Source organism: Mus musculus, chromosome 12 (assembly GCF_000001635.26).
Source record: "Mus musculus strain C57BL/6J chromosome 12, GRCm38.p6 C57BL/6J".
Lineage (NCBI taxonomy): Eukaryota > Metazoa > Chordata > Mammalia > Rodentia > Muridae > Mus > Mus musculus.
In genome coordinates, this window is record NC_000078.6 from 108,658,192 (window position 1) to 108,686,027 (window position 27,836).

At 49.2% G+C, this 27,836-nt stretch overlaps 1 protein-coding gene, 1 long non-coding RNA gene and 1 other non-coding gene across 10 annotated transcripts in view; 2 read left to right on the forward strand and 1 right to left on the reverse strand.

The window, feature by feature from the left end:
* Positions 1-27,836, forward strand: part of Evl (Ena-vasodilator stimulated phosphoprotein) — a 133,836-nt gene that overhangs the window by 103,511 nt on the left and 2,489 nt on the right. For 4 of the 8 annotated variants that reach the window (XM_006515470.2, NM_001163394.1, XM_006515471.2 and 1 more), the window contains 8 exons: positions 15,098-15,161; positions 16,216-16,274; positions 17,206-17,435; positions 17,911-18,032; positions 21,638-21,698; positions 23,300-23,363; positions 25,004-25,070; positions 25,157-25,219. In XM_006515470.2, the coding sequence (XP_006515533.1) occupies positions 15,098-15,161; positions 16,216-16,274; positions 17,206-17,435; positions 17,911-18,032; positions 21,638-21,698; positions 23,300-23,363; positions 25,004-25,070; positions 25,157-25,219 (730 nt within the window). The remainder of the gene's footprint in view (positions 1-15,097; positions 15,162-16,215; positions 16,275-17,205; positions 17,436-17,910; positions 18,033-21,637; positions 21,699-23,299; positions 23,364-25,003; positions 25,071-25,156; positions 25,220-27,836) is intronic. The other 4 variants (XM_030246555.1, NM_007965.3, NM_001163395.1 and 1 more) reach the window with 1 other exon arrangement.
* On the forward strand, positions 429-527 carry Mir342 (microRNA 342). Its single transcript, NR_029771.1, has one exon. It is a non-coding gene; the product is annotated as a microRNA 342 (primary transcript).
* Gm40571 lies at positions 19,909-24,990 on the reverse strand. Its single transcript, XR_003950261.1, has 2 exons — positions 23,380-24,990; positions 19,909-20,966 (listed from the first exon to the last, which is right to left on the reverse strand). It is a non-coding gene; the product is annotated as a predicted gene, 40571 (long non-coding RNA).

The following is a 27,836-nucleotide window of genomic DNA, read 5'->3' on the forward strand; positions in this document are numbered from 1 at the left end:
CTGGCTGCCAGTGCTGTTTACGTCAATGACCTGCACAGCCCTCCACAATGCACCTTGCCTTTGACTTACTTTATGACTTGGCGTAGTGCGCTCTCCTGCTTGTGATATTTCTTATGTACCACTCTGAATGTGGATTCACTCCAGATGCTCAGAGAACCTGGATCCTTCCCAGGACTCTTGGTTGGCTGGGTTCAGTTATTGAGTTTCTCTGGAGCAAGTTGCCTTCCATATCTGTATTTATCTACACCCTAAGAGACTGACATGCAAGTGTTTGTGGTGCATGCATGAGCGAGTGAGCGAGTGGGTTCACCATGTGTTCTTCCATTGTATTGTGCACCTTGCAAACATACCCCTCGCTTCCTGCTTCTGTACCCTCTCCTGAAGACCACGATGAAGCTCCTGAACCGCCAGCACCATTTGCCATCTGTGAAAATGGGCTCAAGGTGAGGGGTGCTATCTGTGATTGAGGGACATGGTCAATGGAATTGTCTCACACAGAAATCGCACCCGTCACCTTGGCCTGCTGAGCACCACCAGAACCAAGAAGCACAGCACCCCAAACCAAGCAGCAGCCCTGGTGAAGTCCCCGTGAATGTGGCCGTGATGTGTGTGAGCTGTGGAAGGAGCTGTGGATGCAGACCTGGGCAGTGTGTGGGGTTTCGATTCGGATTCTGTAACCGCCATGACCAGCAGAGTGAGAGATAAGAAAGCAGTTCAGTCCAACATGCCTAACTATTGGTTCAAACTTCAGGAGTCTGACCCCAAATAATTAAGTTTAGGCACATTTAAGCACAGCACAATTTGGTGCTTTCCTGGTGATAATTAACTCAGTCCTGTATATACAACAAAGCTTAAGATGTGACTACATCAAAACTCTTTGTAAAGTACGTGTGACATCTTCCATAAAGATGAGTTCTGTAGATTGACAAGCTCACAGTAAGAGTCTGGGGAGGATCCTGTGTGGTCTCGGCCACATAGATAGCACAGAGGTCACCAGGCTGTTAACCACGTTTGCTCCCAACCTTCTGGGCAGATAACAGGTTATGTGTCCCTCCCTTTGAAGGGACAACTCTGTGTGTTCAGCATTCCTGGTTCCCTAGTACTTATCTGTGAGCACAGAGACCTTCATACCTCCCACAAGATAGATCTGTTCTCCAGCTCTTTTGCAAAGTACTCACCCTTTCTAAATTTGTTTTTCCATCTGTGAAATGGGTTGTCACACCTACCTCACAGGGGTGTTCTGAGTGCAACACAAGACATTGTGCAAGTTCTTTATCAGTTGAAAAATCACTCCAGCAGCTTGAAATGCCTCTCCTTACAAAGCAGGAGTTCTCATCACCCACTCATGTGACAGTGCTAATAGGAGAGGAGGACATGGTCTCTGTGGGGAGTTTACATGAAGGTCTCTGGAAAGGCCTGAACTTTTTAGGGTGCCCTGCATGGGGACCCTTAATCTCAGAGCATCTCCTTTAAAGTAGTACTGGCTCATCTGCAGTTTACATCCCAGGAGAGAAAAGCTGCCTTCTCCTCCAGCACCAAGGTCACTTCCTCAACACTGATGGCAACATGCTACTGATGCTTCAGGCTTCCTGAAACCCCACAGACCCAATGATAGTATGAGACGGTGATCCAGAGCATAGCTATCTTACACGCCTGTCCTCCATACTCAGAGAACAGACGAGCGAGGTGAGCTACATATAGCCAACACAGGCAGCTCAAGAGGGACACAAACTAGAAGCAGGGGACCCTTCTGTGCCCTAGCTGCCTGCATCTGTTCTACACTCTGTTATAGTTAGTGAACATAGACCCAACACATCTATTTCTGCATGCCCCCATGCCAAGTCTTACTTTCCTTATCTTTGAAGTGGACACAAGGGCTGATGAGATGGCTTAGTTGAGGAAGGGAAGGTGCTTGCTGCTAAGTCTGGCAACCATAGTTCAGTCCCCAGGACCCACAGTGGTGAAAGGAAAGAACCAGCTCCTGAAAGCTGTGCTCTAGCTTCCATACACGCACACGTAAAGTAGACAAGAGGGAGGGAGGCTTTAAGGATCGAAGCGCTGTCATACACAATCTCTGGGGCTCCTGTCCCCTTTGACACTCACATTGGTAGTGTGATGCCGCTAGGACTATAAGAAGTGCCTTAGAGAAAGACAAGAGCCTCCCTTTCCACATTGCCATTGTACATCTCCTCCCTGCATCGTCATAGTATCTCCTGAATTCTCTAGAGAGGTTAGGAATTCTTGCCTCTTCTTTAAAGACAAGAAAACAAAGGCTCATAGCAGTCCATAATTTGCTGAATACCACACTAATGATAAAGACTTCAGTGTGCAGTCCAGATCTCTGCCCATCACACTGTCTCCCAAAGGACTGACTCTGCTTGTCTGGTAGCTAGCAAACTGTAAGGATAGCACACCTTCATCAGAACTATTTATGAACACTTCACTTGGCCCATCTTTGTAGACAGAGAATGTAAGTGGAGAATTCATTGATGTCCATTTTCTTTCTCTCATAGCATGTATAACCTCTTTCCCACAGAGTAACTCCAATGCACACCTGTAGGTGTAGCACTTGGGAGACTGAGTCAGGAAGATTGGTTCAAGTTTTAGCACCAGCCCAGACTACATAATGAATCTTTGTCTCAAAAGAAACAAAAAACACAATAATAATAATTTTAAAAGTAGCTTCTTGCCAACTTCAACTCTTGGGTGTGAAGAGCTGACTCAAATGTTGTAGTTAAATAGCCACCCCCAAGGCTCACAAAGCCAAGTCCTGAGAGATACAGCCTTCACTATCTAGAGTAGATGTGGCATCTGATCATGAGGCTCTGTTCCATTTTGTCTGCCGCCTGTGTTCATTGGTTTATCCATTCTTTCAAAACTGGATTTTTATAACACCCACCCAGTCAGTTTGCCTACCTCTGTGTTTAGCTTATTTGAGTCTCTTCCACACTGCAAGCAGATCTTTCCAGTGTTCAGTATAACCTGGTCACATCTTACTCAGAGCTCTGAGGGCCATCAGTCTTAATTCAGTATGAAGTCCGAACCCTTACAGGGCTTGCCTCCCTGGTCTTGGCTGCCTTTCTGAATTTTCTCTGTACACTCACTTTGCTCAGGTTTATCCAGATGCATAGCCTCCTACCATTTCCCAGAAACACAAGGGCTTGACCTAGGACCTGCACACTCAATGTGTTGTTAAGGTCACAGTTCCTTTGCTCACTTCTCTGGGAACTGCCTACACATCACCCAGTTAGAGTTAGCGTGTTACAACAAGTGTAAAGGAATTATATAGTCTGGCTAGCCTGTACAGAAGACAGGGAGCCCTGGTATTGTATTTGCAAGCTGTAAGCCTGGATTGGCAGATTGCATGCTACTCTCCTACATCCAGTCCATGTCCCTGTCACTTGCAGTCTGAGTCTTGTCCAAGCTGCCTTCTTCCATCAGTTCATCCTCAGAGTGCACTTCTCAGCCACATGCTCCTGGTCCATCCCATCTAATGGACACCTTCTCCCCCTGCTCCCTCTTGAGACCCGTCACTCATTCCTCATGTCCCACCTTTCTCTCCAGGCCTGTTATTAACCAATAGCTTTAAATTAGGGAGCAAGGTTTATACAACAAAAAGCTGGGGTCCATGAGAATTAATTTATCTGGAGGCAACCAGATCTTGGGGTTCAGAATTTAGCATTGTCTACATAGCAACACAGCAGCCCCCAGCAATCACCTTAGCACCGTTCTCCCATTCGGCTTTATTCTTCTTTTCTGTATTATGTCTTCTTGCCTACCTTGTCTCTTAATGATAAGCTGGGCAGCAGTTTGTGTCCATGCTGTCCCTAGCATCTAGACAGGGTCATTTGTGTGAATTGAATGAGTTGCATCTGGGAGTTACTGACCTAGTGTGGGATTTGTAGTCCATAGCAAAATGAATTAGAAATGGTCCTACACTCATTAAGCTCACAGCTAGGCTAAGAGAAGAGACTGTAGGTATATGTCGTCAAGTACTACAGTAGAAGGAAACTAGAGGCTTATGGCCTCCAGGTAAAGCCCCGGAGCACTGACAAAGGAAACGAAGCAGGTTCCTTGGATAGGTGGCCATGTTGTGTAAGTTTCTCTGTCACTATGATAAAGTACTTAAGGAGCCTAAAGGAGAAAGAATGTTTGGCTCAGTTTAGTTTCAGAAGTCTCAGTTCTATAAGTTAAATTGTGGTAGAAGGGCATTGAGGAGAGTGTATTTACCTCATGGAGGCCATGAAGCAGGAAAAAGGTAGGGCAGAATTTCAGAGACAGATGTACACTGTCGAGCCACACCACTGACACATCCTCAAACTAGGCCCCACATCCCCATTGCTCTGACCTTGTCCTGTCCTTTACCTGCTGCCGCTCAGTAGCACTGCCATACCCTCAACACATGAACTTTTGGGAGACACTTTGTACCTACATCTTAACACCATGCCTGCTGTGTGTCTTAAGGATTTATAGACATTTGCCAGTTAGAAGAGGCTGGAGAGCTGGCTCAGTGGTTAAGAGCACTGGCTGCTCTTCCAGAGGCCCCGGGTTTGATTCCCAGCATCCACATGGGAGCTCACAACCATCTGTAACTCCACTTGCAGGAGACCCAGAGTCCTTTCCCGACTTCCCTGGCACTTGGTGCACAGGCATAAATGCAAACAAATACTCATATGCATAAAGTAAAAACAAAACTTTGTAAAAAAAAAAAAAAACATACATGCTTTTGGGGTGTGTGGTAATGCACACCGGCAATCCTACCTCTTGGCCCAGGAGATCAAAGCAAAGAGATCATGAGTTCAAGACCAACCCCACTTACCAGTGAGTACATATCATGTGAGTTCTTTTGTGATTGGGTTACCTCACTCAGGATGATATCCTCCAGATCCATCCATTTGCCTAAGAATTTCATAAATTCATTGTTTTTAATAGCTGAGTAGTACTCCATTGTGTAAATGTACCCAGCCCAGAAACTTAGAATACCCAAGATACAATTTGCAAAACACATGAAACTCAATAAGAAGAAAGACCGAAGTGTGGATACTTTATTCCTCCTTAGAATGGGGAATAAGATACTCATGGAAGGAGTTACAGAGACAAAGTTTGGAGCTGAGATAGAAGGAAGGACCATCCAGAGACTGCCCCACCCGGGGATTCATCCCATAATCAGCCACCAAACGCAGACACTATTGCATACGCCAGCAAGATTTTGCTGACAGGACCCTAATATAGCTGTCTCTTGTGAGGCTATGCCAGTGCCTGGCAAATACAGAAGTGGACGCTCACAGTCATCTATTGGATTGAACACAGGATCCCCAATGGAGGAGCTAGAGAAAGTACCCAAGGAGCTGAAGGGGTCTGCAGCCCTATAGGAGGATCAACAATATGAACTAACCAGTACCCCCAGAGCTTGTGCCTCCAGCTGCATATGTAGCAGAAGATGACCTAGTCAGCCATCATTGGGAGAAGAGGCCCTTGGTCTTGCAAAGATCATATGCCCTAGTACAGGGGAATGCCAGGGCCAAGAAGTGGGAGTGGGTGGGTAGGAGAGTGGGAGGTGGGGGGAGAGTATAGGGGACTTTTGGGATAGCATTTGAAATGTAAATGAAGAAGATATCTAATAAAAAATTGTTTTTTTTTTTTAAAGACCAACCCCAGCTACAAGGCAAGACCCTGTCATTAAAAATAAAGTTACAAGTGCTTCAGAGAAGCATGGTGGGAACAGGTATCCATATGAAGAGCAATCCCAGGGAGGCATGTGTTCTCTCCCACAGAGAAGGGAGGGAGGAATCCACGGGCTTAGCAGCCTGGTCCAAGCAGTGCTTTTGTTGCTGCAACAAAGCACCAGAACCAAAAAGCAAGTTGGGGAAGAAAGGGTTTATCTGGCTTCCCCTTCCATCTCACTGCACATCACTGAAGGGAGTCGGGACAAGAACTCAAACAGGGCAGGCACCTGGAGGCAGGAGCTGATGCAGAGGCCATGGAGGGGGCTGCTTACTGGATTGCTTTCCATGACTTACTCATCCTGTCCTTATAGAACCTAGGACCACCAAGCCAGGCATGGCACCACCCACAGTGGGCTGGGCCCTCCCCTGTCAATCACTAAATAAGAAAATTCCTTACAACTGGATCTTTTGGAGCATTTTCTCTGTAGAGGTTCCCTCCTTTCAGATAACTCTAGTTTGTCTCACATTGAAATAAGACGAGCCAGCACAACCAGCCCCTTCTCAACTTGACATGCAAACACATCAGTATTGAGCCACAATTCTTCCTTTCTCATCTAGGTCTCATTAAAATCATAAATACCTTTAAAAGTCCCACAGACTTCATACATTCAAACACACTAAAATTTCAGTCTAAAATAATCCAATTTAATGTTTAAAGTCTTTCAGCTATGGGTTCCTATAAAAATCAAAATTAAATTAAATACCTTCTTCAAGAGGAAAGAACCAGTAGTGCATTATGAGCCAAACTCCAACAGTATAAATAGCGCAGGGTCCAATTATCTTGGATTCTCTTGAGATCTTCGGGGCTCTTCCAAAGAGACTGGGGCAGTTCTCCTGCTCTACACACACTGCTGTGTGTGCTAGACTCTGGCTGCCTCACTCCACTGCTGCTGCTGTTCTTGGTGCTTTTCCCATGGTTCTGACTTTTCCCCAAAAGACCCCAGAACCCTGAGGTCTTCTGCTGCAACTGGGCTATACCTTCACCAATAGCCCCTCATAGGCTCTCTTCACGGTACCAAGCTTCAACTTTTGTATGAACCCTTCACCCCTTGGCCTTTAACTGCCACTGAGACTGCACTTTCACCAATAGCCTCTCACAGTGCGAAACCTCAGCTGCTCTGCATGGCCACTTCATGCTCTCAAAACCAGTACCCCATGCTTGACTCATACTACCAGTTTGGCTGCCTCTAGAGCACAGCTTGTGTGCTGACTCTCAGGAAACTTCCCAGAAGATTTCACTTAACATTGCTGGTCTCTTCTTAAACACCACCAAATTCTCAGCTCCAGCCTACCAGCACTGAGTGTCCCAGCAATGCAAAGGTTTCGTTCTGGTACTTCTGGTATCTTGTTAATCACAGCTAGTTCTTCAGCCCCAGCTGAACCTTAACTCAAAACAGCAAATGGCCTCGAGAGTTTTTATACTTCCCTCTTTAACTTCATCAGCTAGACCCCCCATCCTTCTGCACTGATTTCAACATTTGATGGCTTTCTAGAATATTCCCAAAGCATTGATAGAGTCTGTCACAGCAATACCCTAAAATCCTGGTACCAGTTTGTCTTAGTCAGGGTTTCTATTGCTGCAAAACACCATGACCAAAACACAAGTTGGGATAGAAAGGGTTTATTTGGCATATACTTACCACTGTTTATCGATGAAGGAAGTCAGGACAGGAACTCAAACCATGGCCATGGAGGGGTGCTGCTTACTGGCTTGCTTTCCATGGCTTGCTCAGCCTGCTTTCTTATAGAACCCAAGACTATCAGCCCAGGGATGGCAGCAACCACAAAGGGCCTTACCCATCAATCAGTAATTAAGAACATGCCTTACAGCTGGATCTTATGGAGGTATTTTCTCAGCTGCGGTTCCCTCCTTTCAGATAACTCTAGTTTGTGTCAAGTAGAAATAAGACTAGCACAGTCGCTGAAGAGAAGAGGCAGTAAGATGCTAGGTCAGGAATTTAAGAAGCCCCCCAGATCCCAAATAGGGTGTTTCCCATGAGAACCACTAGGGAATCTCTATAGGTCCCTGTCCAGGGAATGGTGAGGAAGGACTATACTTTCTGATCGTCAACCTGTGGGCACTGGCCTGAAGAGCAAGCCTGAGAAGAGGCCAGTGGGAGGCTGTTGGGAAGTCCCCCAAATGAAAACACACAATGCTTAGAGCTAGAAAAGCCAGAGAATGTGCACTTGAGTTTTCAGGGGAGAGGGCGGAGACCAAAAGCAGGAGAAACCACAGTCCACGCAAGGAGATCGGGATGTCTTGTAAACAATGCTAGCATCCTATACAGAGTGATAAAACACCATGGCCAGAAGAAACCTGGGGAAGAAGGGTTTGTGTGGCCTACAGAGTTATAGACCATCCATCCCTTCAGGGACAACAAAGCAGGAACTCAAGCGTTAGTCACAGCCAAACTCAAGAGTAAAGAGAATAAATGCATCCTTGTTTGCTCTCAAGTAGCTTTCTCCTCTTTTGGACCCCTATAAGATATTCCCAGGGGCTTCTAGGTTATGTCAAGTTGACAGTTAAAACTGTCAAGCACAACCCCCAAGAAGCAGGAGCAGCTATGGGGCAGGAGGGAGTGATGTCCAGCATCTCAGGGCCTGGTTCCCATGGACCTGGATGTCAGTCTTGCCTGTCTTGTGGCCATAGTTGCCAGCCAGGAAGCCATGTAGCCATCAAAGCCAGCTGTGCTCTGGAAGGCAATGCTCGTGTCACGCCCTGAAGAAACAACTACAGCAGCTGTAGAGCCAGGCTTTGGGAACCAGGGACAGCCTGCCACACAGAAGACACTGTCACTGTACCCCACTGGCATGACAGCACTAAGGCATGGCTAAATGCAGTGGCACTGCCTGGGGACAGCAGGGGTGGCAGTGCAGTGTGAAATGGATGTTTGCTGGCAGACTTGGGGGTAGGGGTGGGGCAGTCCTGCACACCTTGGAGCTGGTAAGGCTAGGGAAGAATTTATGAATGAAAGGAGCAAGTTAGGAGAAAAGCCAAAAGAGACAGTGGAAAAAGTGCCCAGGAATTCCTCTGCCTGCTTCCATCCCCTCTTCCTGAACTCATCTCTGCTTCCATCAGAGTAAGAAGAGAGCTAGGCTGGGAGGTCCCTTCAGACAAACACCTGGTAGCCCTGTTGCTGCAAGGGGTCTGCACAGTCCCTCAGGGCCCATGGAGCATGCTGGAATCAGGTAGCCAGGAGGGCTCTGATAGGTTAGCTGGGAAGCTTCATTAAAGATTGACAAAGTGAAGCCCACTTGCCCACAGGACAGCATATCAGTTACCACTGCACCAGCCAGGCGGCTGAGGAAGAGGAGGTAAGTGGCCAGGATGCGCAAGGCACCTTGCAGACTGTGCGGAGGAGCTCTGCCGGTAATGGTCAGCAGGGAGTGGACCTTTCACTGCTTCTGCTTCTGCCACTGTGACTGCACCGTGCTTTGCAGAGTGACCTGTAGGTGATGGAGCTCTCCCCTTCCTTCCTGCTCCTCCTGGGATTCCTCTCTCCCAACTGCTGGGGCTGGGGTAGGGGGGCTGAGTGCTGCATCCTGGGGAGAGCATCTCCCCCTGAGTCTAGGGTCCTTGCAGAATTGGCAGGATAAACTAGCATCGGGAGGCCTGGACTTCTGCTCTAGCTGCACTGCCCAGTGGAGGCCTGATCACTCCAGAGGCAAGATGTCCTCCATTCCCAAGTTGAGTCTAAGTTTCCCTAGCTGTAAAGGAAAATTAATACATCCTATTTGAGAATTGAGAAAATTAATCCCCTAAAGTGATATGAAAATGCTTTGTAAGCCACAAAAATGTAGTAGATGGTTACTGTAATCCAGTTTGAGGTTCATTTTAAGATTAATATTGTGATCCTTAACGAGTTATTAGGAAAGGGGGTGAGGGGATGGTATTAGAAGAGCTACTTGCCTAAGGAGATCACCTGAACAAGCCAAGCCCGTGGGTAGGGTGCTCTGACCTGAGAACTGGAGGCTGGATTCTGGCTCTGTGTTGTCTCTGATGTGGACATAACCTTGAGCAAACTGCTGCCCTATTGCTGGGTCTCCATGTAAGGAGGAGGACCAGAGAGGAATACTCACTGACACCAGGTCTCTGTCTGTCATCGGTCTCCTCTCTGCATGTTATTTCTGAAGCTCAATGGCACAGTCTAGTGATCTCTTTTCTCTGTGTGGCCTGGGCTTCTACCTTCTTGGAAGCAGTCTCCCTGTCTGTAAGAGAGACTCTCCATGCCACAGGGCTGTCGCAGTCCATGCTCTCGGGCCAGACACGATCTGCTTGTCTAGTTGCTGAGTTGTAACTGCTCAGCCCAGTGCCAGGGCTCAGGGGTGAGGAAATGTTGCTGGAGGACCAGAGGTAGCAGGTCAGCAGGCAAAGATGTGATCTGAGCGTAACAGCCAGTGGCCATTAGCCATCATGGGCCTAAATTGCTGTGCCAGAGACTAGTCAGATCTCTGTGAGTTACAGACCAGCTAAATAGCAAGCTCCAGGCCATAGAGTAACACAGTGAGACCCTGTCTCAAAAAACAAAAATGTGGAAGGTGGGGACACTCAAGCATTTGTCCTTTCGTGAGCTTGACACAGGAGTTGTCTTTGCTTTGTAAGTATGGATGTGGAGGCATTTGTGTACCAGGACTGAGGATAGTACGAGTATACTAGAAGGCTCGTGGGCTGGGGGACATTGTCCTGGGAGCTGGCCCCAGTCCTCCTACCCATTCCTATGTGGCTTGGGCCTGGTAACTCTCTGTCTATGTAAGTAAGACTCCCTTCCTACACAGACACTTGTTTATGTAGCAGCAGGAAGAGCGCCATACAGGCGGAAGGGCCTAGTCTCTAGCCAAAAGGGAAAGAGGAAAAACAGGCAGCTAGAAAGATGGTAGCAAGGGAAGCAGAGAGCAACTCAAGAGGCCTTGGGCAGCTGCCCAGCTCAGAGCAGGCAGCTGTCGTTTGCTGGCCAGAAATTACATCAGGCCTCACTGAGCGGGTACGGGTCCTTTGTCTCTGGCACTCCTGGGATCTCAGGTTCCATCTTTTCAGAAGCCCAAGAGATACCTTTCCTAACAAGGAGAGCTGGAAACTTAGCCTGGGCTCTGTCCCAGAGGAGTTGAGGCTGCTGTCCAGAGTGTCATTTGGTGGGGAGGGAGGGAGCAGAGCCTTCATTAGGAGCAGGTGTCAGCCTTGCCTCCTCTGACACCCGGCCGGCCGGGGACTGGAGGGACTTGTAACCACTTTGTTACCTGTCTCAAAGGTGGTACCTGCTACTCATGCATAATTTGGAAATTCAAAATAAGGAGAAATCCCCATGATCCTAAGATACCCACTATTAATAATTTGGTATGTTTTCTTGTTTGTCCTTTTGAATTGTAGATATTTGGAGGCTGGAGTAGCTCGGTTGCTCAATGGCAGAGCACTTGTCCCAGACTTAATCCCCAGAACCAAAGGCAGGGTGGGAGGGTTGGAGATAAATGGTCCTTATTTCTATCTTTCACATGTATAAGAAACTGAGGTACAAAGAAGGAAGGAAGCCTTAATTACTTAGAGGCAAACCCAGCAAAGACCCAGGAGGCTAGCAGTTCAAGACCAGCCTGAGCTATATAGTGAGACCTTGTCTCAAAATGTAAAAATTAAATACAGGGGATAAAATCACCCTGGAGAGTACACGAGTACAGCCAGGAATGGGAAGGGGCTGAAAGGTGAGGTGGAGGACTAGTGGGAGGACTGGAAGAGCAGAGCTTGGTCTCCTACACAACACCCCTTCTAATTCCATCAGACTTCAAGGCACAGCTCTGAGCAGACAGTTTTCATCCATGAAGAGAAGGCCTTCCTGCGTAGGATCCAGGACATGGGACTAAAGGCAGGCACCACCAGCAAGCTTACTGAGGCTTGAAGAAGCTGTGAAGGATGGAGGAGGTTGCTCTTACCTGCCTGTCACCTCCAGTGGATCCCTGTGTGCTTCTGCCCTGCCTAGTGCTGAGCTCACTCTCAGAGATTCAGTCTCCTGACTCCCACCATGTTCCAGCTATACTCTGCTCTGTCCTCTCCAGCCAGAGCATCTCTCCTTCTGTCATTCTGCTTCCTGTGGTCCCATGGGTGGAGATGCCCTTCTCACTCTCCTCTTGTTTATTTTCTGACATGATCCCCACCATGTGACCTTCAAGGATAAAGGACATCCTCTGATTTGCCAGGTCTTTGGGAAGTGTGAGTGAGTAGTTGTACTTGAGGCTAGAAAGCAGACCTTCCCAACATCAAGCAGCCAGTCCTTCCTAAGAACCGTCATAGCTTGAAGCAGAGAAGCTCGGATTCCAGTTCCGCCTGAGGCCCAGCCTCTATGCTAGCAGCTCTCTGTGTTCCGAGAGGAAGGGTGTCAGGAGGTAGTTCTCCTAGCTCTTCTCTTCTGCCTCTTGCCTGGCTTGCTGCTGGGAGTAAGGCCCACTATGGGGGCTGGACCTACAGGGGTCAGGCATGCCCTGCAGGGGTTGCAGGTGTACACACCACTCCTGGCTTTACGTGACGCTAAAGATCGGGTCTTCAAGCTTGTGCAGCAAGCACATCACCCACTGAACTATACCCCTACACAGCCACCCTTGATTCCAGCTCCAAGGGATCCAATGCCCTCTCTGGCCTTCATGGTGCCCATTCTCATGTAACAGATACAGATACATACACATAAATAAACATAAAATGAATCCTTTTTTTAAAATACCCTTAAGGCAGGCATGGTGGTGCAGGCCTTCGGTCCCAGCACTTTGGGAGGCAGAGGCAAGTGGATATCTATGAGTTCAAGACCAACCTAGTCTACAGAATGAATTCCAGGGCATCCAGAGCTGTTGAACAGAGAATCCCTGTCTTGAAAAACCAACCAACCAAACTAACTAAAATAAAATAAATATCCTTAAATACTGAGTTGTAGAAGGTATTGGGGGGCGGGATCAGGGACCCTCCTTCTCTTCACCCCTATCCTGCAGGGTCACAGCTCAGCCCAGGAGGCAAGAGGTGACACCGTGAGTCCACCATCTTGGCCTGTGGTTACAGCCATAAGGGAAGTTATCTGCAGTAGCTCAGCACAGGATGGATGACCATAGCTTTCTTGTTGACATCTACTCCCACTTGAGAAATGCTGCCTAGCTGGAGAGGCCCCTGTTAAGTGAGCTCTTCTCCAGGGCTTCTCAGGAGACCAGCAACCATTATAGAAGAAGAAACCTCCTCCCAGCCCTTCTGTCAGAATCTGCCATGGCACATGTGGTTGGAAAATGGATTAGGAAAGATGGCCTCACATGTACAAGAGCATCTTTTCCTGCTCAGGATAGAGCACCAGGCTTGGAAGGGACTGTGGCTCCTGATGGCCTTCCCCAGCTTTCTGTAGTAGCAGGTTAGCTGAGGGTGTAGGGAGTCTAGGTCAGCATGAAGACTGAGAAGACCAAGTAAATGACAGCAGCACACTGTGAGCATATCTGCTCTCAGAGCGTCTTAACAGGAAAAGAAACAACCATAGTAACCAAGCCAGGCCAGAAGCTGAGCAGACCTTGCATCATCAGCCAGTGTGGACCAGGCATTCCGGGTCTTAGTCATAAGGTGGGACAAAGCCTCAGACAAGGAGCAACACAAGGTTGCCAGAATAGGAACTTGGCCTCCAGAAGGAGGAAAGCAGTCTAGACCCAGGGTGAGTTCAGTTGTTCAAGCTTGAACCTAAAGCCTATGTAGTAGTGACCTGTGTGCTGCTGTAAGACAGCACCATAAGCAAAAGCAGCTCACTCACTTTGGCTCCCATAGAGCTTGTCATGGTGGGAAGGGGTGGAGGCAGGAGCAGAGCACCCCCATAACACACTTCCTGCAGCAAGGTCACGCCTCCTAAACCTCCCCCAACACCACCTCTAACTGGTGACCAGGTGTTCACGTAGCCAGAGCTGTGGAGGACATTTCTCATTTAAACCTCCACAGCCTTGGCCAGGCTAAGAGCAGAGTCCCAGAATGTTGGGCTGAGGCATTGTGAAACCTGCCTTCACCAGAATGAGCAAGGCAGAGGTCAAGCAACTCCTTTCTGCTATGCAGACACAAGTCTGCACCTGAATGCTCCGTCCAGGGATGGGGCAGCTTGGGGCACTATAGGTGGCACGTGAGTCCACCATCTCACTCTTCAAGCCAGTCTGACTGACACCATGCTGAAACTGGACTTGAGAATGAGACAGGTGCTGTGGCAGGGGCTTTGTCTTGCTCTGCTTCTTGCACCTTTGAGCAAGTTACCTAACTTCCTGGGCCTGGCTTCCTTGGTGGTCCCAAGTCCTTCCTCATGGGCACTCTCCTAGCTGTGTGAGAATTACAGTTGAAATCTAGGTTGAGTAAAAGTTGTCTGGGAATTGCTCTGATCAGGCTCCCATAGGAAATAACATTTTTTTTTTTTTTTTTTTTTTTTTTTGGTTTTTCGAGACAGGGTTTCTCTGTATAGCCCTGGCTGTCCTGGAACTCACTCTGTAGACCAGGCTGGCCTCGAACTCAGAAATCCGCCTGCCTCTGCCTCCCAAGTGCTGGGATTAAAGGCGTGCGCCACCACGCCCGGCTAGGAAATAACATTTTCTGTACAGAAGAAGAGGAAGACCACTAAGACCCTGGGCTTCTGGGAAGTGAGTGGCTAAAGAGACTACCTGCTGTCTGAGGTGTAGATTCACGCTCACTTCACCCAAAAGTGGAAACAAAGCTGTTTGCACAAGCCACTGGTTACACTTACAAAGGGACGATGCGCACTGGCCCTCGGGAATGATCAGCTCTTTCTTGGGTTGGAGCTGCAGCCTGGATTTCTCTTTAAATATGGGTCCCAGCACTAGCCCTCCTGAGAACAGGAGGTTCAGCAGTGGGACTCTATCCTTTCAGGTCCAAAGTGGGTATGGCCTAGGAGCTTTCATGGTGGCCCAGAACAAAGGGAGCCGTGCAGGGTTGCACTGCCTCTTCCCACAGCCCCAGACTCCCAGTGTGAGTAACAGGTCCAAGGAGGGTCCACCCCACACACGTGTAGTTCCTAGGTTCCATCTGGCCTTGATCGTCACCAGCTGAAGGTATTAGTCCTTCACTCATGATTCTTAACATACCAGGGTTGGGGTTGAGGAGACAGTGGCAAGTGGGCAGACACAGCAGGTGCTGTTTAAACAAAAGCAGAGTGGTGTGAGCAGAACTTAGTTTCCACTGTGCTTCAGAGGGAGAGCCACAGGAAACAGAGAGAGATAAAGGTGTGCAGGTGCTTCACGGGTGTGAGAGCCCACTGTTAGAGGCAGGCAGGATCTCTCCTCTGGGCTCTGGAGGGTGGAGAGGGTGCCATTACAGTTCTGTGTTGGGGCCCTTCTTCCCTCCTCTGACCTTTCCACTCTGCATCTCTTCCCTACAGGCCCCTCCACACAGCGTCAGGTGCAGAATGGCCCCTCTCCTGAGGAGATGGACATCCAGAGAAGGTAACCCCACGTCCCACAGATGTCTGACTGAAAGCTCCCCAGTAGAGCTGAGGCCACTAACAACAGGGGCAACAGAGGATGCCTGCACATGCCACTGCAGACTAAGGGGACAGGTCCATCGCCCACAGACTCATACTTCCCTAAACTCCTTCTGAAGCTTGCCTAGTAACCCTGTGGTTCCAGGGAGCCCTCTAAAGGACTAAAATGAGGCATAGCTTCCATTTCTCCTGCCACCACAGTGGCTCCAAACAGCCAGACAAGCCCATTGGCCCACTCACGCCACTGAGTGAATTCAGTTGGCCAGAGGGTCACACAGGTTTCTCTGAGGTATTTACTACTCAGTGTGTCCAGCTCATCAGTCCTCTTCCATCTGTCTCTGTCTCTGTTGGAGGCAGCCCAGGGCTACAGGAAGGTTAGCTCAGCCAGTGACGTGCTTGCAGGGCGCTGAGTAGAGCTCCAGCACTCTTTTGTTTTGTTTTGTTTTGTTTTCCTTAAAAAGTTAGATGTGGCATCAGCCACTTGAATACCAGAGTTTAGGAGGCAAAGGCAAACAGACAAACCCTGGTGTTCATTGGCCAGCCAGCCTTGCCTACTTGCTAAGTTCTAGATCAATTAGAGACCCTTTCTGAAAAGAAAAGGAAAGGAAAGGAAAGGAAAGGAAAGGAAAGGAAAGGAAAGGAAAGGAAAGGAAAGGAAAGGAAAGGAAAGAAAGCCGGGCATGGTGGCGCACGCCTTTAATCCCAGTACTTAGGAGGCAGAGGCAGGCGGATTTCTGAGTTCGAGGCCAGCCTGGTCTACAGAGTGAGTTCCAGGACAGCCAGGGCTACACAGAGAAACCCTGTCTCGAAAAACCAAAAAAAAAAAAAAAAAAAAAAAAAAAGAAAAGAAAAGAGAAGAAAGTGGGTGGTGCCTATGACAGCACTCAGGGTAATCCTTTTTCCTCCACACAAACAAAGCCCAGTGTTATGGGTATGAGAAGTACCACAGCAGCAGCTTTTAAATGTGGGAGCGTGGGCACAGAGAGCTCAAGGTGTCTGCTGTGATTGCTTTCCAGACAAGTAATGGAGCAGCAGCACCGCCAGGAGTCTCTGGAGAGGAGAATCTCGGCCACAGGTAGGGGAGACTCCCTCCTCCAGCCCTGTCCGAGGCCCTGACCCCCCAGTGCATCCTCATGGCAAACCACCTTACCTGCTTTTCCAACACCCTGTCCTCTCAGCTGCTGCAGCACCTCCCTCCCCTCCGCTGCCCAGGCCTCTGAACATGGCTTGAGCAAGTCTAGTTCTACCAGCATGTCTCCCTCCCATACGTCCCATCCTCTTGGCTCAGCACTACTTCCTTCACTGTCCTGACATCACCTCTCCTGTGTGTTCCCAGCTCTGTAGGGCAGTCATCCAAGAGCTTCAGCTCCGACAGGCTTCCTGTGCATACTTCTAGTAGAGCGAGCCTTGCAGCACAAGTCTGTGTTCTCCTCTGTGATTTGTTGGCTGACCTTACTAGACCAAAAGCACCCTGAGGGTCTACTCCCCTCAGTGTATGGCACAGTGTCTGATTCACTGGAGGTGCCTGACTAGGTGCATAGTGGAGGCCAGCCCTCGGTGGTTCCTTGACCCAAATTCCTGGTCATCTCTGGACCCACAGTTCCTTACCTCTTAGAGACCCTAGGATCCAAGTACAAGTCCCACTTACATCTTGAGACCAACTTCAGTCAGTACCTAAGATGCAGCCAAGTACTTATAATGGAAACCGGCACTGCCAGGAACTCCTCACACACACTGGAGAGGCAGGAGCAGAGCAAGAGGAGCTCTGCTGTGCTCAAGGGTGTTAAGTGACTATATGCCAGTGTAGCCAGCACCCAATGCTGGGAGATTGGAATAGGAAGGGATTGTAATGGGGCTGGGTTCTGTAGGGCCTTCCTGAGACAAACTCTTCTGCACCTCATCTCTGATGAGCAAGCTGCCCTCCAATCTTTTGAAGGACCCAGAATAAAAACAGTAGCTGGACACCCCTAGGTGTTGGAGACTGACTCCTCCCCTTTGCTTTTCAGGGCCCATTCTCCCCCCTGGGCATCCCTCATCGGCAGCCAGCACCACTCTCTCCTGTAGTGGACCTCCACCCCCGCCTCCACCCCCAGTTCCACCTCCACCCACAGGGTCTACTCCCCCACCCCCACCCCCACTGCCAGCTGGAGGAGCCCAGGGGACCAACCATGATGAGAGCTCTGCATCAGGACTGGCTGCTGCTCTGGCGGGAGCCAAGCTAAGGAGGGTGCAGCGGGTAAGAGTTCCTGTCAGGGTAGGCAGGCCAGCCACCCTTTACGTATCACTCTCATCTCTCACCCTGTCCTCACCTGTTCATCAGTGAGACACTGAGCAAAACTCTCTTCCCCTGGATCAGCTCCCAGCTGCCTTAGTTAATAAGTACTGAATCTGCCCTTGCTTTTCCCGTGGAATGTGCTTCCAGTTGATTCAGCTCCCCACCCCGGGTGCACATGCTCCTGGAAAGATCTGCAGATAATATAAGTCTGCTCATAAAAGAATGCTCTGATGCATATCTCTGGCTTGAAAGTTGCTTCCCTCCTCCCTGTAACTAACTGGCTTTGGCAAGGACTCATGCCTGTGGGCCTACCAAGCCTGTCCCTGAGCCTCCCTAGATTCTGGTTTTCCGTGGACTTGAGAGTGTTAAACTAGCAGCCTCACTCCTAGGATCTTTCTGGGTCAGCATCTGACACACACTTCTTCCTTACCCTCAGCCAGAAGATGCATCTGGAGGCTCCAGTCCTAGTGGGACTTCAAAGTCCGATGCCAACCGGGCAAGCAGTGGGGGAGGTGGAGGAGGCCTCATGGAAGAAATGAACAAGCTGCTGGCTAAGAGGTGAGTACAGTGCCTCCTAGAGGAAGCCACTGTCCTCAGCTGAATGTCATTGCTAAGACACATTTAGGGGGCCTAGAACAGCACCCGCTGCACTTGAGAGACAAGCAAGGGGCTGGAGAGATGGCTCAGCAGTTAAGAGCACTGACTGCTCTTCCAGAAGTCCAAGTTCAATTCCCAGCAACCACATGGTGGCTCACGACCATCTGTAATGAGATCTGATGCCCTCTAATAATGTGTCTAAAGACAGCGACAGTGTACTCACATACATGAAATAAATAAATTACAAAAAAAAAAAAATTAAAAAAAAAGAAGAAAAAGAAACTGAGAGACAAACAAATACAACACAGTCCCAGAGTTTTAGAGCACTGCCTACAGACACCCCACTGCCCCCAACACTGCTTCTGTAGGCAGCGTTAGCCTTCCCAGACCTCCTAAACAGTCTAGGCAGACATGAAGCAGCCTTCACAGAACAGTATGTTAAGGCCTGCAAGAGGAAGAGACGGGTCTCACAGAAGAGGCTCTACCTGTCCTCTGCTTAAAGAAGTGCAGTTCCATGGGCTGAGGGTGGCAGAGGTGCCAGCCGGGCAGTGTTCAAGCACAGGCTGAGAAGCCGGCACATGGAAGAGTGGAGGAGGCCAGCTGGAGAGGAGGCTGAAAGAGTGCCTCACTGCCCAGCTGGATCTCAGAGCTGAATAGGGCTTCAGATAACAGGAGAAAACATTTTAGAAAAGAAAATGTTTGTACCCTCCTTCAATCTAAGACCAGTGAGCTTAACAACTTGGCTTGGATGATGTATCCCAAAACACAGGATCTCTAAAAACAGGAAAAGGTTAGAGTTGCCAGGAGCCAAGCAGACGCCAGGTGCTGGGGGGGTCGGAGGTGGGGTCCAGGCACTAAAAAAGCAAATGTGCCTTGCACAGTCTGCAAGGAACAACCAAGCAAGTCTTTGAAATCTGCTTCATGAGATTAGCAGTCCTGCAGCTTTTTCTCCTGCTTCTCTTCTAGCAGGGCTCCACCTACAGTGGAGAAGTCACAGGTGAGCACCTCCTGAGGGCTGCTGTGCTGGCACAGGCACATACGTGCCTCTCAGGAGGCACTCACCAGTGTAGACTGCAGTGGCTTGGTCTGTATTGTCTGTGTGATGGAACACATGCCCGATCACATGTTAGGCAAATGACTACCTCTGAGTAGTCCGCACAGGCGTCCCTCTGATTTTAAGAGATGGAATGTGGCTTCTGGGCATCAGTGGGCATCATGGGGTAAAGCGACTAGGCAGACCAGTGAAGAAACCTTTGTCACCCAGGAAGAGGTGATGACAGCTGCCGTGGAATAGGCAAAGGTTAAGCTAGGCCAGAGTGGGAAGAAATAGAGAGAGAGAATTGATGAACTTACTGGTCCTAGTCTGTGGGAGGAATAATTTGTCAGAGGCCAGTTTCCACAGGTCAGGGGAAACTGAGGCAGGTGTAGAATCAGTGATTGATCATTCAGCAGACTTTTCTCTGAGGGCGGAAACTTGATTTACTGGAGCCAGTGAGAAACTCTTTGGAGCTGGCAAAAAAAGGAGGAGAAGATTCACACACACACATACACAGACACACATATACACACATACACACACACATAAACACACACTCACACAGACACACATATACACACATACACACACACATAAACACATACAGACACACATACACAGAAATACAAACACATAAACACACACACATACACAGAGATACAAACACACAGACACCACACACATACATATACACACACACACACATATATATATGTATATGTATACATATATATATAACAACTATTTTTTCTTCCACAATTTATATATCCTAACAAAATCTTTCAAATGGTACAAAATGAATCACAATGTGATTACCTTCTATTTTTCATTAAGTGATCCATTACAGTGAGTATTCATAGAAAAACATATTTACCAATACTCTCACATGAATAAACTTTTCTTAGAACAGGTTAAACAGTACAGGTTTAAAACAACAACAACAGATTATTCCCAAGAACCCACATGCATTCATAACTAAGCAACTTGTTATAGATTAACAAAATAAAAGCAAGCAAAATAATTTTCTCAGCCAGTTTCTCTTACTGGCAGGCTGCAATTTGCAGTTACAAAGAAAGAATTATTATTTATCTTTAAAAATAATGATAAAATCTTAAGAGAATCATAAATCTAAACTTTTATGTAAAAAACAGTCATTTTTATTTTAAGTCCCCAGGGTGCATCTACTCATTAACGATTTTTTTCATTAAGTAACATCAGGAAGCTAGGGCAAAGGTGAGTACAAGAAATTAGTCATCACCTTGCTCGCCAGCCCAGCCTCGGGAAGGAAGAGGTGCATCAGCTAGGACCAGTCAGGCTACCATTGTTTCTTGTTCCCTGTCCTCAAAAAAATTCCCTCACTCAACTATTAATAGTTTTACTTTCTGACCTTCAAATTGTTCCCCAAGGCCACTAACAATCTATATCTCTAAATTCCTTCTAAGGGTGGTGGTTGAATCGTTTATCTGCTCCAGTATCGATGCTTGACAAAGCTCCATTATTATTACTGTGAGTGGCAGTGACACTGCCCAGTGAGGCTGGACGCCCCTCAAAGTTTCCTGCACTCATGGACTGTGAGGCAGCCACAGCAGCTGCGCCGAGGCACGGGCACAGCCATCGTGCTTGTGCTAGCTGGCTATGGTGGACCAGTCCATGAGTTCTAAAGCTATTTTGCTGTTCCTCTTTCTTGCCCCATCCTGAGACAGCTTGTGTGAACCCTGCCACAGGCAGCCGGAGACAGGTCCTCAGCACATACAGGCTCACTTCACTCCAGGTGGGCTGCTCACCTCAGGTTATGAGAGGCCTCACAGTTGAAGATGCACTGGAGCACATTGCTGGGAAGTAGAGGCCTGTATCTACACCTGGGAGGAAGCAGATGCAGGTGACATGAGACCTGGATGCACCAATAAAGTTAGAGTCCTGTAGAAGATTCATGCGTAAGAGGAAAATGCAGGAGTTGAGTATAGAAGAGCCCTGCAGCTCTCCTGGGTGCTTTTAGCTCCTTAATGTTTTTCTAGACCGGAAAGGGCGTGGCTAGCTTAACTGAGGTCCAGGACACAAGTGTGGCAAGAGAAAATCTTACCCATTGTGACATGATGCTAGAGCTGAGGTTCTTCAGCTGCAAAAAAAAGCTTCCCACAGCTCTGACTCAAAAGAGACAGACCGGTCCAGGATTCCAGTCCATCTGCAGGCCTTAAGTAACCCTGTCCCCTGGGGGACCTAAACACTACCATGTTTCTCCCTCAGAAACGATGGCCACCACCAGCTCAGTAAGCAAAGAAACACCCCAAGTGCTTACTTCCTGCCCAGACCAGTTTTGAGTGTAGGTCATAGGTGAGTATAGAAAGTCTTAGCCACTAGCCTTAGCTCATGAAAGTAGGGTGCCTAACGAGTGGCCTGTCCACATAAGCCAGCATTCTAAGCTACACACAGTCTGTCAGGGAACCAAGTGTGAGTAGAGGCAGCTCAGAGTTCCCGTCCACGGGGGACCTTGGGAAGCTGATTTGTATTTTTTTTTCTCCCCAACATCTAGGAGAAAGGCAGCCTCCCAGACAGACAAGCCCGCTGACAGAAAGGAAGATGAGAGCCAAACGGTAGGCACCACTCTACCCAGCCGGCCCACACCGTCAGGCCTGCCTCTGGTGTAAGCACATCTCCCGGTGAGGTCACCGGAAGCTGAGTACCTGGTTTAGACACAGCTGTGAGGGAGGGACAGGGATCCCGTCAAGCTTCAGGCCCAGACAGGCTTGCATCTCCTGAGAATTCTTTTGACCAGACCCTTGGAGCCATCATTCAGCAGGGAAAGCAGAAGTAGACAGGAAAGTCCCGGCCAGCAGGAGTGCTTAGAGAATCCCAGGGAACTCAGGACCATTATGCTCCAGCATGCCAGGGCTGCATCAAAGGGACTGGAACCATCTACTGAAGCCTGAAGTCAGAGTGGTCTTATTTCAAGTTACTTATAGTTCTAAACACACCACTTGAGTATCCATCAAGCCCAGTGGGAGCTGTGCTCCCCAGCCATGGCAGGGTTCTGGAACCCTGGACTCTAGTCCCTGGCAGGCATGTGGAGATTGGTCTGTCAGCACAGAGCTCTTAGCCTCAACTTCTATTTATGGTGACCATTTTTTTTTAATGTACACGATAAGCTTTCTTATTTTAAAAAAAAAAAAAAAAAAAAAAAAAAAGAGCCGAGCGTGGTGACACATGCCTTTAAACCCAGCACTTAGGAGGCAGAGGCAGGCGGATTTCTGAGTTCGAGACCAGCCTGGTCTACAAAGTGAGTTCCAGGACAGCCAGGTCTATACAGAGAAACCCTGTCCCGAAAAACCAAAATAATAATAATAATAATTAATGGCATTCTACCGGGATTGCTGAGTAAAAGCCTCTAATACAAACAGCATGAAGGCTGCCTGCCTGGTCTTCCTTACATGCTTAGCCACTGAGGTGGGTCTGGTGCCCCTGGGCTCTAGGCCTCCCTGCCAGTCTGTTCTCCTCATTCAGTCTACACACAAGCCACTTCACTAGGCCTGGGCATGTGTAGTGCTTTGTGCTCACCAGATGGCCTCTCTCAGCCTGTACCTGCTGCATGAGCCTTACTGAGAATGGCCTGCCTCTCAGACCTCAGCTTAGGAAGGTCACCCTCACTCCCCAGCTCTCTGCTTCTGCCATGCCCTTCATACAGACAGGGCTGCCTTGCAGAACTATCTAGGGACCAAAATGGGGTTCTCACCCAACTGCCCTGTGTCTTCGATCCCTGTGGCCTTAAGCCAGATTTGCTGGCCAGTGCCACTGGATATTTACATGGGTGTGTTGGGCCTCGGATTGCAGAGTCAGCACTGGCTTTTCTTAGGTGCCGCAAGTACTCGCTAGCCTCAGCTTCAGAATCCGTCGGGCCATAGAGCCTTAAGGAGTGGCTTTCATTAGTGAGGCTCTGTTGAAACCCTCGTCGGGCCTCATTTTCTCACCTTTTAAAAAAAAAGGGGGGGCAGATCTTCTGTATAAATAAGACCTGGGCAGGGTGCTTTCCTGAGGTCCCTGCTTCACTGTCTCCAGCCTAGTGATGTAAGGATTGTGCTCTTGACTGAGAGACATAGACTGAGCCTATGCCTTGAGGACATGCGGGAAGCAAGCTGGCGCAGAGGTACCCTACCTTGTTGCTAGCAGACTAATGACAGGACCTTCTCTCTCACTTTAGGAAGACCCTAGCACCTCCCCATCCCCAGGTACCCGAGCCACCAGCCAGCCACCTAATTCCTCAGGTAAGAGGGTACCTACCCTACAAGTCTTGAGATCTTAGAGCAAGCAGTCAGCTGATATGGCCACTTCAGTCTATGGATAAGAGCATCAGATCTACTGAATTCCAGGTCCTCAGAGCTTCCACACTTCCCCAGGGAGCCCAAGCAGACAGCTAGGCAGGTGTGGCAAGGGGCCCTTGATCTGGTCCAGCTAAGGGGAAAACACCAACAATTCCATTCACAGTGGACACTCAGCGGTGCTGGGGTTTTAACCATCCAGAGCCTCCACACATTAGTCTAGCAAGCTACCACGCTACTGCTTAGCCACCCCCTGACCAAGAAGCTATTTAATGTCATACTTGGTTTCTCCTGTGTAATGCCAACTAGACTAATGCTACAGTTAGATCACCAATCCACCTTTCTCTACCAGAAGCACAACCCCTGACCCTGCCCCAGTCCCTACAGTCAGCTGTGGCCCCCGGTTTGTGATTAGGACAGTGTTATGAGACTTAGCTAAGGGACAAGACCCAGAAGCTGGCTTCAACTAGCCACACACTCATTGTCAGCTTCGAGCCAAGCCTGGGGCTCATGAATGTGGGAAGTGAAGCAGAGGAGTCAGGTCGCCCACTGAACAGATAGATGCTCTTGTCAGCTTTTGTTCACACCAGTGTGCATGTGTCCAGCCTTCCTGGACTTCCTGGAGTGCTGCTGCCTACATTAGATGGCTTGCTCATTGTCACTGTCCTCATTTCCCTACTGTGGGTTACGGGGATTTCCTATGCTTAGCAGCCTTTGACTACCCACGGCCAAGCATTCTGCTTGAGGCCACACACCTGGAGGATGGCTGTGGTCCAGATCTTGTTTCTATAGGCCCCGTGCACCACACACCTGGAGGATGGCTGTGGTCCAGATCTTGTTTCTATAGGCCCCGTGCACCTGCCAGGTGGCTTTGAGGTAACCTGCCTCAGACCTGCGGTTGCTCTGCAGACAAGGCTCAGCTTAGGGCAGGACAACCCAATGTCCCTTCGCTTGTTCTGCTCAGTTCAGTCTTTCTCCTGTGAATTGAAACATGAATTGTAATCTAGTCCAACAAAGGTTGAGTATTCACAGTCCAAAAATGCAAAATGCTCCAAATTCTAAAACTTGCAGTGAATTTCATATGAACTCTGAATCTGCAATAACCACTGGTTCCAGGCATCCGTATGAGGCGCCCTCAGCCTGTACACTAAACTTAGAAAAGGGAAAGCTACTTCAGGCTCAGGAAGGAAGCAGGCCAGACTCAGTGTGAAGAGACTAGTGGGCAGAGGTTCAGTGGGATCCAGGAAGCCTGGCCACCGGAGATATACCAGGACAAGACCGATGAGAGTGTTGGCTCATATCCCTGCCTGCTCATTTGTAGCTGGAGTTGCCGCTTCCCTACCAGCTGAATCGAGTTCTATGTAGAATACTCAGGTTTCAAGGGAATAGTGGGGAATGCGGTGACAGCAGGCTACCTACAGTTCCTGATGAAAGAGGACTGAGACTCGGGGCCAGGTTGCAGCTCTACTCTTAGCAGCTCCCACTGTGGCTCTGCACCAAAGTCTGATAGACTCCTGCAGAGAGGACTTGGGAGTGGGTGACACTGAATCTTCTCAGCTCTGATCCTTCATGAAATGAATTGGCAGAGGCTGGCAGAAAACCCTGGGAACGGAGCAACTCGGTGGAGAAACCTGTGTCCTCGTTGCTGTCCAGGTGAGCTGTTCTGGGAAGGGCCAAGAGACTGCTCTGCGGGCAGGATCTGGTACCGGTTCACATGTCTCTTTCATTCCATGCCGTAGAACCCCGTCTGTGGCAAAGAGCCCCGAAGCTAAGAGCCCCCTTCAGTCGCAGCCTCACTCTAGGTACCGACAACCCTCCTGCCCATGTGTTGCCCAGGCTCTGCGGTCTCCTCTGTCCCCTGGCTCATGACTAACACCCCCAACCCTGTCTTGTGTCTTAGTATTAACAACTTGCTCTGGGAAGGGTAGTCTGCTCTTTCAGACCTGGAGAGAGGCAAAACTAGAGGCCATCATAGGGGTGTAGGCTGGCTTCCTCTCCTAAGAAGAGAAGGCCCGGGCTCTGCAGAGGCATGACTGACAGAGGAGAGAGAAGCAAACCCAAGCAGTCAGTCCCTGCCACCAGCACCCTGTCCTTTCAGATCGTCTCTGCATGCAGCTCGCATAGTCGGCCTTCTTGAAAGTCAGCTTCTCCTGTCCTTGTTTCCCAAACCAAATGCCAATATAACAGCAGGATAGACCATTGAGAACTCAGCTCACCCAAAAGACAAAGATGGTAACTGAAGCCAAATATGCCTGCATTTGAAGGTCCATGAGCCTGTAGCAGGCAATCTCTCTACTGGCCACCCCAATGGGAGCAAGCAGCTCTTGTCACAGAGCAGGTGACTACAGAAGCCAGGCCTGCAGAGTAAAACAAAGTGGTGAGCAAGAGCTCTAGCCCAGCCCTGACAGGCAGGCCATGGGAGCCAGGCTGCGTGCCAGGGACAGCTGTGGTCCCTAGAAGCTCCAGGCCACATTGAGGGCAATGATGGTCTGCGTGGAAGCTCTAGAGAGGGGTTGGCCATGCCTCTGAGTGAGAGAATGTGCTGCCGAGATTCAGGAAGCAGCCATCAACCGGAAGAGATGGAAGATGGTAGTGCCTTGAACACAGCCACCCAAGCAAAGTTGAAGAACAGGCAGTGTGGCTAGAGGCAGAAAGACTGACCATGAGCACTCAGGCAAGCTGATTTCCCACACGAATGCTCCCTGCAGAACACCTGACACAGAAAAGGAGGGCTGGCAGAGACCTGTGGTCTTCCTCAGAGCTAGTCCTCACTGCCGTGGCTTCTCAGAGAATGCTCCCACCTCCTCAGTGTCCTTCCCTGGACAGACACATGGCCAAGGCCTCTCTTCAAGAATGAAATTTCGCCGGGCAGTGGTGGCGTTCGTCTTTAATCCCAGCAATTGAGAGGCAGAGGCAGGCGGATTTCTGAGTTCGAGGCCAGCCTAGTCTACAGAGTGAGTTCCAGGACAGCCAGGGCTATACAGAGAAACCCTGTCTCAAAAAAAAAAAAAAAAAAAAGAATGAAATCTCTTTGCAGCTTCAGGCAAAATCTGATCTCCAGTGTTTTTGTTATGATTCATTTCCACCCTCTCCTTTCTCTCTTGCTATCTTTTTAATTTTTTAAAATTCACTTTACATCCAGATCACAGCCCCACTCCCTCTCTCTTCCCAGTTCCACCCTTACAAACTCCTCCCCTCATTGCCCCTTCCCCTTCTCCTCAGAGAAGGAAGCCCCCCTCCCACCTTGGTAGCATCCCACCTTGGGCATCTAGTCCCAGCACTGGTCTCTAGTTTTACTGAAAATGTACAGTAACCACTTGCTCACAGCATACATGCTGCTCATGATGGCTGCTGTGTGGACGAGGGACAGCTGAGGCATAGAGAGTAAGCTAGATGATTCAGGTCCCCAGCAGTCACTGCTGAGATGGCACCTGCAGCCCATTGGGAGGACCTGAAGCTTGGGTGTGTTTGCCTGTCAGGACCCAGAATTCCCGGTAGACCTGTTCAGCACCATAACTGACTTCATTTTCAGCCTCTTCTCCCAAACTTTGGAGATCAGTGGCCCTCACTCTCCTAATATCACCCCTTATACAGCAAGTTGTCCCCATAAATGGACATTGAAATTCCATCATATCCCACATGCTTCCACCTCCTCAGTGTCCTTCCCTGGGCAGACACATGGCCAAGGCCTCTCTCCAAGAATGAAATCCCTTACCTGATTCCAGCCTCATCCCTTTCCCTGGAGCCACAGGCTTCAGAGCTCTTCTCTCCACATGGACAGAGGATTGGGTCCAGACTCTGTCTGCTGTCAGCACCCCACCATGTCCTGAAAGACCCCCGAGCTAGATTCACATTGTGGCTAGTGAGTATCTGGGAGAGTGCCTGTGCACAAGGCATTGACGTTCAGATCAATGATGTCAGTCCAGAGCTTGTTCAAAGTATAACCAATAAGAAGGAGCAAAGCACATCCTTGAATGCTTCAGGAAGAGCAGAAGTAAGGGAGCCACTTCCTGCCCAGGGAGTGCTAGCTGAAGTGCTACCCCAGCATGGAGATAACTACAGTTTCATCAATTCTGGTTGATTTCACCAACCAGAGTTCAGCTAGGAACACGAGCTCCTGGTGGCAGAAGACATGATTAGTACCACCCCTCCTCAGTGAGGCAGGAGGCACAGACGCAGTCTGGCTCAGTTGCCTACTCTGCATAAGGCCTTTCAAGCCAGAAGACTGTTCCTGTATGACCCCATGTCCTGACTTAGACTTGGAAATGTGGTTAAGGGATTGTGGAGAGACCTTTCAGAGGCAGGACTTGCACAGCCTTTCCCAGCAGCCCTAGGTAAAATACAGCAGAAGGGCAGGGGAGCCCAAAGGAGGGAACTCTGACACCCCAGGGCTCCCCAGCATAGGTGCCTATAGACCCT